General features: G+C 47.7%; 1 protein-coding gene across 1 annotated transcript; it reads left to right on the forward strand.

The window, feature by feature from the left end:
* Positions 1 to 627: 627 nt before the first annotated feature.
* Positions 628 to 10,505, forward strand: LOC125546898 (receptor expression-enhancing protein 3-like). The gene is made up of 4 exons (XM_048710996.1): positions 628 to 806; positions 9,687 to 9,794; positions 10,048 to 10,168; positions 10,281 to 10,505. The coding sequence occupies exons 1-4, from the start codon at positions 628 to 630 to the stop codon at positions 10,503 to 10,505; spliced, it is 633 nt and encodes a 210-aa protein (XP_048566953.1).
* The last annotated feature ends 229 nt before the right edge of the window (positions 10,506 to 10,734 follow it).

Raw genomic sequence — 10,734 nt, forward strand, 5'->3', positions numbered from 1 at the left:
GGAGTCAGCTGCTCGGGGGCCATGGTGTAGACTGGCGACGGCGAAGCCCCAGCCGCCCACGCTGGAAGTGGTGAGGGAGAGGGCGGGAACCGGACCTGATGAATCGGGAGGCCGGTCGGCGAGGGTGCCCCCGAGCTAGGCAGGGGCGGTGCCGGTGGTTGTATCATTGGTGGCGGGAAGTGGCCGGGGGCGTCGGTGGCCGCGGAAGGGGGTGGATGCAAGTACCATAGAGGGCCCGCGGCCGGCGTAGTCCCGCCGGGGTGTCCCGCTGGAAACGGCAGCAGGGGCTGCCCGGTGCAAGTCGGCGCGGAGAACGGCTATAGCGGTCCGGTGGCCGCCGCCTGTGGCATCTGCTGTAGCGGCCAGGGGCCCGAGGACGGCGGCGGCGCCAAGGGCCAGAGGGGCGCGCTGTATGGAGAGATGCCCTGGGGCGGCCACGGCAGGTGGCCGTAGGCGGCAGCGGGCGCCGTCGGCAGGGGCATGTAGGGCCCGGCCGCGTACTTCTGCTGCTGCAGGTGGAGGCTCTGGACGGCGGTGACAAGGTCCCGCGGGGTGGCCGTGACCTGCTCCGGTGTCAAGATGGCCGACGGCGGTGGCGCAGGAGGGATTGTGGAGGAAGGCGTAGCCATGGTCGCGGTGGAGACGGGGCCCGCCATCGCGGTTGATCCGGCGGCGGACGTCGTCAGCGCGGTGAGGGACGGCGCCGGCAGCATCGGCCCGGTGAGGGACGGCGCCGTTGTCATCGACGCGGTGGAGCCACTGGAAAGCGCCGGCGGTGGTGGTGGCAGCGACATGATCGGAACTTGGTCTCTGATTACCAAATTGGTAGGACTTGGGTTCCTACCGGCTCTACTCCTTAGGTTATAAGGGTAGAACAGCGGAGGTTGGGGGCAGGGGCACGTGCGCCGGCGAGTTGGCGCCGTCGCGAGGAAGGAGAAGGGCGGTGGCGGCGGCTAGGGCTGGCGCAGCTAGGGTTCCGGCTCCTCTGGGAGCCGGGCAATAGGGATAAGAAATATCTTTATTGCTTAATTCTGAATAGAGTCTTACAGACTATATTTATAACCTAGATAACTTGCATAATAATTAACCTAAGATAACTTGTGGGCCAAGCCCCTAACTACGGCCCATTGGGCCTCCTCCGGTTATAAGCTAAACCGGTCATAACACCCGCGGTGAACATACATGTTACCAAAGGAGGGACGTTTTAATTTCAAAAAATTCGAAGAGATCATTAAGACGTTTTAGTACATTGATTGATTGATTTTCTATGGGTATAATGTGCAAAAATCAAATTTGAGCTACATGCACACGTGACAGTGCACCTAAATGGATTGCAAAAACACATGTGTCTCACTGGGTGCATGTTCACTCGCCGTGTAACAAATTTCAAACATTGAGAATCTTGATTTTTAAATTCTAGTACATCCAAAACTTATTTGAAGTTCTTGAAACTTATCGTGTTGTCATATGGACACCAATACAAAGTGGCATTGTACTTTTTATTGTCAAATTTGAGACCAGTTTTGATGTAATCTTTATCTAATTATAGACGAGAGATTATTAATAATTGGGAACCAATATCCCAAACGGATTATTTATTCGAACCGTGAGCGTTAGACGAACAATGGATACATGCCATGCTTCGGTTAAGCAATAAAGCGGCAGCGTTAATCATCCAAATAGAAAAACAATATATGTGTCGCCGTGCGACCCGTGTGGCGTGCGAGCAGGCGTGAGTTGACGGGACGCATGCGAGCAGTCCGCCGCGCAGGCAGGCGGGGAGGCGTGCGTGCAGGTGTGTGAATTGATGGAGGCGTGCTTGCTGCGCAGTGTCATCAGGAGCCGTGCGAGTAGCTGTGTGAAACTTTGGTAGGCATGCCAGCAGTCCGGTGTGCAGGCTCACCGGGAGGCGAGCCATCGGTTTGACCGTCGCCCGCATCTCTCCCACAACTCCCTATTAATGGTGTGCCCGAGCGGCCGCACCCCCCATCCTCGCTACGCACACACAATCCTCTCTCTCTCCGCTTGCAACCTCGACGCCGCTCTCGGTCCTCAAAGTCGTCAGTGTATGAGGATGTCGCCGAAGCGCCCCATCGGAGGGAGTGGCGACGCCGGGGCTACTAAAGCACCGGAGCACAACGTGGAGATGGAGATAGAGGTTGCGTCACCGCTGGCGAGTTAATGCTGCACCCTGACGTCGTCGACGGCGTCGAGCTTCCACAGCCGGAGGCGGAGTTCCACACTGACTCCGACGACCACTCCGGCGATGACTCCGACAACCACTCCGGCGATGACTCCGACGATGACGGACAGCTGGTTAGTCATCTATACCCATTTATGTGTCAAATAGATCATATGGTTTCTCTGGTTACTCCTGCCTCCCCTTTTTGGAATAGAAATCTTGTGGTTATGTTCTCCTAATCCATGAAATCTAAGTAAGTTTCGTTAGATCTGTGTAGTGTATTGATTATTTGAATGGTACAGGTGATAAGTGATTAGTTGTTTCATTTGTGCAAATGATTTCTGCTAGTAATCCGACTAGGGTTAGTGTTTGTGCCAATAATTCCTAGACAGAACTTGATAATTGATTTTGAATGACCTACCTATGTTTGTGTCATTATTTTCTTCAAGATTGGTCTGTACATGGACGACTGTGCTTAAAAATCGAACCATAATCTCTGGATATGTATAAATAAATAGCCATAAATTCATAATCCTACTTCACGGCATGTAATCAGTGATTTGATGCCAAATTTGTTTTACTATTTGTATACGTGTTGTCTGAGAATGTGGACAGCGAGGATGAAGATGTCTAGAGGAGGTACAATAGGCAAATCCTAAGGGAGCTTTATGCAGGAATGCATAACAGGCATATTAGGACCTGGAACGGCGGCTGGATGCCCATTTTGCAACCAGAAGCTTCATGACGCGTATCTAAGTGTTCTGGCGCATGCAAGAGGATGGGCCGTTGGCTCCTTCAAGCAGAAGTATTCTCGCAAGGTGGCGCACGGCGCGTACGCCGAGTACCTAGAGAAGCATCAGGATCATGTCGGCCTGTGAGATGAGATGTGGGATGGATGGAACTATAAATGTATGCTTGAGTATGCTTAATATTGTTGAACTATATACTACTTATGGTTGAACTATGCTTATCTACGTGTACGCTTATTATCTATGTCTGAGTATGTTAATTATTTCGCCAAATTTTGGTAAAAATTACAATGGGGGACCAATAAACCAGGACGGAATTAGTACGTCAATCACACACGGTTCCCAAAATTGGAACCGTGTGCAATAACTTTCATTTTGCCTGCTACGTCAATCACACACGGTTCGCTCTAGCAAACCGTCGCCCCCAAAATTCTTTGTGGGACAAAAAACCCTCACTGCCCAATTCAAAAAAGAAAAAAGAAAACTCTCACCATCCCCATGTCACAAATACCCTCACCCCGCCCGCCACCCACCTCGGCCCCTCCGGTACGTTCCCCATTCACACCTACACAAGCTCCTCCGCGTCTATGCCATGGCACCGCCTATCATGGTGGTAAACACTTAGCTCGACGCCTGCCACCACCGCCAGGCTGCCGACAAAGCCCACCACATTTCGCCACTTCCGCTTGTCGCCGCCTATCACCATCGACTTTCTCGACGCTGCTCGCGGTCGACCTAGCTCCGCTCGGTTGGGGAATCTGGCGTACCGAGAGTTCTTTCTCATGGACGACAAGGTAACTAATTTAACGATATATTATCTCATCTCTTATCCCAGTTCATCTGCCTCCTTTAATCACCTGGTGGAAATTGCCGTGAATTCATTTTTATTCGAGCTGATTTGAGGGTTTTCTTTCATTCATAGAATGTACAGTGTGCCGATACTTCAGGACTTGGCGACCGCCGCCAGAGATTCCATCTCATCGTACCAGATAACTTGAGGACGCACGTGGTATGTTCAATCTCACCCTAAATCGGTTGGCATGGCCTACTTTCCTGAACATATTCTGAATATTGCTACATTTGGATAAAAGGTGCCACATGCACCATATACGTCAAAGGGAATTTTTTTTCCCCTCTTCTTTCTATATTAGGCAAATTAATGATGTATTGTTCTTTCGATTACTCTCATATTTCCATGACATCATGTTTACCCTATCTGTTTAATTATAGACTTTTGTCCTTTGATTTCAACTGTTGTACAGTTCTTTAAATTTGGGCCCATATTTGCATGTTACCATATTTTCTTTAACAACCCTACCATTTTCTGCAGGACATCCCTCGCTATGCAACAGATTATGTAGTGCACAATTTTTCCCTTTACATACATCAAGGCTCCACGAATGTCATACTGCGCACAAACCATGGATTTACAATTGTTGCTACTGTAAGACTTGATGAACATGGTGACTCCTATTTTGGCACTAGGTTTTGGAATGAAATTGCAAAATTTTGTGTACTGATCGCTGGCACTAAAATTGCATAGCACATAGAAGGGCCTGGTCATGAGATATATGCTAACTTCCCCGAAAAAATCATCCGTCCAGACTTTTTTTGAAGTAAGTTTTCTTTTCAACTATCTACATATGTTGACTTACCCAGCAATGTCAAATGAATTGTGTAGTATTTAAGCAACCAATTGCTATTCCCTTATCTTACTATATTCCTACCTAATAACTTCTAGTTGCCAATACACTTTTCTATTGCCCTGTTTTAACTAAATATTCCCTATACTCCCATTTCTATCAGAAAGCGTCGCTGACAAGGAGACTCCGGCGGTGGAGAACGGGGCTGCCAACAAGCGAAGGTGGGGCGAGCTAGAACCGCAAGCGACTCCAGCAGGCCTAGACTTAATCAGCAGCCTCCCCGATGAAATGTTGAGAGTCATCATCTCCCTCCTCCCAATCAAATATGGGGCGCAGACAACCCTCCTTTCCCGGCGGTGGTGCCCCCTATGGAACTCCAGCCCTCTCGACCTCATCGACACCCACGAGCTCTGCCATGGCTATCGCAAAATCTTAGATGCGTTCTCCAAGATCCTCGGTAGTCACCTTGGCCCAACCAAAGGCCTTAGAATGGGAAAGTTCCGTTCCAACGGCAAGGACCGAGCCAAGCTTGACGACTGGTTCGGATCCCCCGCCCTAGATCAGCTCGAGGAGCTCACATTTGATGATGGGCATATGCGGTCGCTGCCAACATCCGCACTCAGCCTCGCGCCCACGCTGCGCGTTGCCAAGTTCAGGAACTACCATTTCCCACCCCTTAATGACGCGCCCGCTCTTATTCTACCATGACTGAAGCACCTCGAGCTCGTCGTTGTCTACCTCTCAAAGGGTGACATGGAGCGCCTGCTTCGTGGCTGTACTGCACTCGAGTACCTTCGTCTTCAGGCGATCAATGGGTTGAGTACCTTCCACATCACCTCCATGACTCTCCGGACTATTTATGTGTGTTGCTGGTGCGGCAGGAAGACATCACAAAAGGTGGACCACGGTATGGTCATCCAGGACACACCTGCACTTGAGAGATTACTTGTAGTTGATCAAGAAGGTCCAACAAGAATCAATGTCATTTTTGTGCCGAAATTGACAGTGGTGGGCTACTCGTCTGACAAATACTCCGACCTTGTTATTGGATCCACACCCGTTCAGGTACAACAACCGCCTTCTACCTCTCCTTCTACAAATTAACATTATTTCTAATTTGAAGATGTTTGTTTGTCTGCCATTCAGAAAATGATTCCGACAAGCTTGACCCCGAAACTTTGCACAGTGAAGGTCTTGGCACTAGAATCTATCAGGCCCGACCTGGAGTAAGTTGTCAGTTTCCTGAGATGCTTTCCGTGCCTGGAGAAGCTATATATCGAGGTGATGTTCCTTTCCTGTTAAATGTTAACCATAAGGGAGTTCAATTTGTGACACCTTTTTCCAAGTTTACAATGACAATGTACTACGAGTTCTGAAGGTTCTTTTGGAGGATTTCAGTACATACATGCCCCCCCATATTTGTTGCTTGATCCATATGGTTACAATCAATAAGAATTTCTCCTTTGGATTCATCTGTACTAGTTTTCTTAGGGAACTTTTCATCCACTCCAACCTCTTGTGAAGAAGGCTACATTTTTCTAGAATGTAATCAAATGCCCGTGTTAATCATGTCAGATCGAAGATGGCATGTTAGTGCATTTTACAAATCCTGCAAACCAAATAGCTAGGCTTGTAGTAATGTTCAAAACTGCATGTAGGCACTAACACGTTTTCTTATTTTGCAGATAAGATTAGGCCCAGTGGTTGATAATGTGATACAATATAACAATCACGTTGAATGCCTAGATCTGCATCTCTCAGAAATTACTTTGAACTCCTATCGAGGGACCATACCGGAGATTATATTAGCCAAGTTCTTTGTTCTCAGATCAAGGGTGATGAAGGAAATGAGGTTTGCCCTACATTTATTTGGCAAAAATGAATGGTTTGTTGATCAGCGCCGGCGCCTGCGCCAGAATGGAGTAGGCTCCAAAAATGCTGAATTTCATTTTGGAACTTCATATGACAGAGTAATCGGAAGTCATCGGGTCAACCCCATACATGACTTCTCAGTGGCTGGCCCCTTTGCAAAAATTGTGAGGTTTCGAAGCCAGACTTAGAAGCGGTGATATTAGTTTGAACCTCTCTGGTATCCATATTCAGCGCATCAGCGCGAGCATTTGCAACTGATGAGCTGAATTTCATTTCTAATATCAGTTTGAACCTTGTAATCTTCGAATTTGAGCCATATAACTCTGGAATTTGAACCTTGTAACGTTTTGAGCTTTTGTGGTACAATCGTTGAAATGGCATCGTATGAGACTCGTATATTGCTAGCACTATTTTGACCTTAATATGCAATGGTCTTAGATTTTATTAACCATTCTCGAATCAGTTTACCTTGTCGATCTCACAGCACATGATTTGTATAGCTAACTCGACTGCGATCTTCGACAATATTGCACACAGTTGGTTTCTTCCACCGTGTGCAGTGTAGAGCGCAGAATTAATTATCGCACTCGAGTGTCCATCATCACCCTTCTGTGTAACTTTGACCTCATCACCCAAGGGTAAACTTATGACCGAAGTCATTCCACACACTTCATTTTTACAAAGCCTTTTGACAATAAATGCCCACGATTTGCCCCTCTTCTAGCCGACGCATCGCCAAACTAGCCGGGCGGGAAGCTTGCATGGTAAACAGTGCGGTAGCGCGGGAACAGGCTCTTTGAGCCCACGCCTGGGGTGCGGTGTTGTCAAGCGTGCACTGGATTCTGGAATCCTCCGCTATGAACGTCGTGACAAGACGTGACGATTACAGGCCGTCCAGCCCCCATTTATTACAGCAGCCATTTAACCTACCCTTGTGTCTCTTCAACCTTTCGATCGCTTTCCATCATTGCAAGAAGCACACCCACCACGAGAAATTCTTAGAGGGTATCCTGCGCGGCTCCAATGGCTCTCCGAGCGGCTGCCGATGACAAGCAGCAGTTCACCATGCGTGACATGGTAGACACCCACAGAAGGTTCATGGACCTCTCAGTGGTGTACACCAACGACCCAGTTTGGGCGGAGCACTCCATCCACATCATGGAGCTGTTGCTTGCTGAGGAGAAGTACAAGGTGGTCGGGTTTGACCTCGAGTACACCCGCGCTCGTGTCAGGTCTCATCCCAAGGTCGTCGTTGCCCAGATGTGCGTGCGCCACCACGTCCTCGTCTACCACTACTGCCTGGCCACAAGGCCTTGCGAGCGTTTCGCCAGGTTTGTCAACAACCCCCACTACATGTTCGCTACGATGGACATCACCAACGACATAAAGGCGCTCAAGAATTCGGGCATCGCCTGCTAGAATCTTTTCAACATCCAGGGCCAATACAAGATCAGGGGCAGCAAGGAGCATGAGAATGACTCACTGGTTCACCTCGCCGAGGCCATCAACGACCCCTAGTACAGAGACATGAAGGATTCGTGCAACAAGGACAAGCGTGCCTGGCACTCGGCCTGGATGGAGAAACTCGACAAAACTCATGTCGTGTACGCGGCCAAGGAGGCGTACACGAGCTACGACATGTACCGGCGGATCGTTGACATGAGGAAGTCCCTCCTTCCCCAAAACAGGCAAGGATCCAGCCGGAAGCAGAGCAATGGCAAGCGTCGTCGCAACAATAAGTAGATAATTAGATCCTTGTTTCTCCTACTTTAGTATGCATGTAATTGCTTACTTTGGTGTGTGCAAATGTTATGTGTGTAGTCACTTGTGTAATTGTATGCTTAATTTGGTTATGCAATGCTAACTTTTTAAGTATATATGTTGAAGCTCTGTAGGCAGAGCATAGATGGTGTGCGGACAAAGAAAATCACATCGCACACGGACTAAACAATGGAACCCGTCGGTGATGTTTACATCAATCACTCACAATTGTATACCAGCAATCGTTTGCTCACAACACACACGTCTTATTAGCAACAACCATATGTGTTCTTATCGGTCTTGAGACACATTTCTGATTACAGACCTGTTTGCCGCGCATCACACACATCTTGTTAAGTTGAACCATTTATGTTCTCATGTCTCAACGCAAACAGTTCATCTGAGTGAACCGCATGCCGTATATCACACACACCTTTGATCTGGCTGACCGTTTCTTTTGTGTTGCCTAATCACAAACAGTTCATCCGAGTGAACCGTATGATGTATATCACACACGTCTCCATCTGGCTGCCCGTTTCTTTTGTTCCTCCTCATCGCAAATAGTTCACTAAACTGAACCATATGTCCTTCATTGCACACGCAACTAAAACCTGAACTGTGTTTGATGCATCCGTCATCGCAAACGTTTTACACATTTTTTACGGTTTTCATAAAGCACCGTTTGTGATTATGGCATCGCACACAGTTTCTCGAAGGGTCTCTAATCGTAGTGTCGCGTTAACAGCATCCTGCAGTAGTGTGAATTCTAAAACTGCTCAAATATGGTTTGTGATCCGAGTGGGTGGATTGAATTGATGTTAATTTGTTTGCTTCACTATGTTTATTTATGGCTACTACTTGTTCTGAGTCATGCATCTACACTTGGTGTGACTGTTGTGTACATGATCCCAAGCGTGTTGTAGTTTAGCATGGATTGATGATCTCGTATTGGAGAGTTCAAGGGCACATAGGCAGTGTGCTTGTATATCTAATCTGAGCAGTTGATTTCACCTGTAGCACTTCTACTTGAAATGTGATGATCCACGTGCTAACTATTTGCTCTTTATGGTATTCTTGGATTTTGCCCTATTTCCGGTTAAGATAATATGTTAAATGCAGCCTTTTCAGATCACCGAAGACTTCTCGACAAGTTGGTGCTGTATGGCCTGGTTGAGCTCAAGGTTAACGGAGACGACAATTGTCAGGTCTACCTACCGGATTCAGTTTTGTGTTTACTTTTTCAGAATAGTATATTTAGCATCATTAGTACAAACATGCTCTACTAGTACTTATCTCTTTCTAGATCTTTTTTAAGCAGTTTTGGGCATTGTCTAGTCAATTTTACCGAACTCCTGAACACCATAGATTTGTGCGGCAACAGGTGGTCAATCAGGTTAGCATTCTGAATTCAGGCATTCCATCCCCTCTCATAGTAAATTCACTGTTATTTTAACACTGACCCCCTTGCATAAACACCAGTGCAGCACAGCCGTATGTACAAGAAGCAGAGCGCATCAGTTCATGCTCGAGCCCCGAAGAAGGTAGCAATGTTTGGGTTTTGCTCAAGGATGTGGGACACTATTTAAAGTATGTTAAATGCAGACAATGTTGTTGATTTATGAGAATTATTTATTTACCTAGTGGATCCCCAATTGTATATATGTCCCTATCAATGCAAATGCTGAGCCATGTTCCCTTTTTATTTCTCTACATTATATTTTCACTACCTGAAGGGGTTAGTATGCTCCTTGTCTTTTTCAACGATATGCACCACATTATTTTTCCGTGTCATTCTTCTGAAGAATCTGAAGTTTCTGAACCTCTATTGGTAATGCTGCAGGGTTCTAGTGGCGATGCCGACAGTCGTCGAGAGGTTTGTGGACTGGACGGTGTCGTGGCTGCCGATGTATGGAGATGCGAAGCTGTTGGTCGTCATCTACCTCTGGCACCCCAGCACACGAGTAAGCAGTCGATCAGACACCCCGAGCCCGAGAGATGATCAACATTTTAGATAGACTTGATTCGGTATGTGGCCAATTCTGAATCTGAATCTTAATGGTATTCGAATTTCAGGGTGCGGGGCACGTGTACGATCGCTTCCTCCATCCACTGGTGGCGTGGCATGAGGCCGACATCGACCGGGGCCTTCTTGAGCTGAAGGCTAGGGCGAGGGACGTGACGGCGTCACAACTCAAGGCGGTGGCTGCCATCGGTCCAGTGTGGCTCGTTGAGGGTGCCCGCTGTGTTTCATCGCAGATGCAGGCCGTGAGATCAGGTCGGGAAGGCGCCACGCATTGACGAGTGAGCCAATTTTTGGATCGGACCATAACAACATGTCTTAGTCTCTGACATCTAGAAGTAGTGGTAAAGTTTTGAATTTGCATGGCAAGAACCACTTACATAGGTAGCTGACACACACAACACTGTGTTTACACTCTTACTTATGTAAAAGATATGAATTATACACGAGTTGCCTCTACAATGAGGAACTGTGATAGTAGATACGGCAATTGTGTGATAGAATTGA

The sequence above is a fragment of the Triticum urartu genome, chromosome 3 (genome assembly GCF_003073215.2).
Source record: "Triticum urartu cultivar G1812 chromosome 3, Tu2.1, whole genome shotgun sequence".
Classification (NCBI taxonomy): domain Eukaryota; kingdom Viridiplantae; phylum Streptophyta; class Magnoliopsida; order Poales; family Poaceae; genus Triticum; species Triticum urartu.

What these genes read in the sequence shown, in the direction of transcription:
- LOC125546898 (XM_048710996.1), top strand. Translation starts at nt 628, where the DNA reads ATGGTCGCGGTGGAGACGGGGCCCGCCATCGCGGTTGATCCGGCGGCG. An exon ending in AGCGACATGATCGGAACTTG is followed by an intron (nt 807 to 9,686) that starts GTCTCTGATTAC and finishes CATAAACACCAG; the next exon opens with TGCAGCACAGCCGTATGTAC. An exon ending in GATGTGGGACACTATTTAAA is followed by an intron (nt 9,795 to 10,047) that starts GTATGTTAAATG and finishes GTAATGCTGCAG; the next exon opens with GGTTCTAGTGGCGATGCCGA.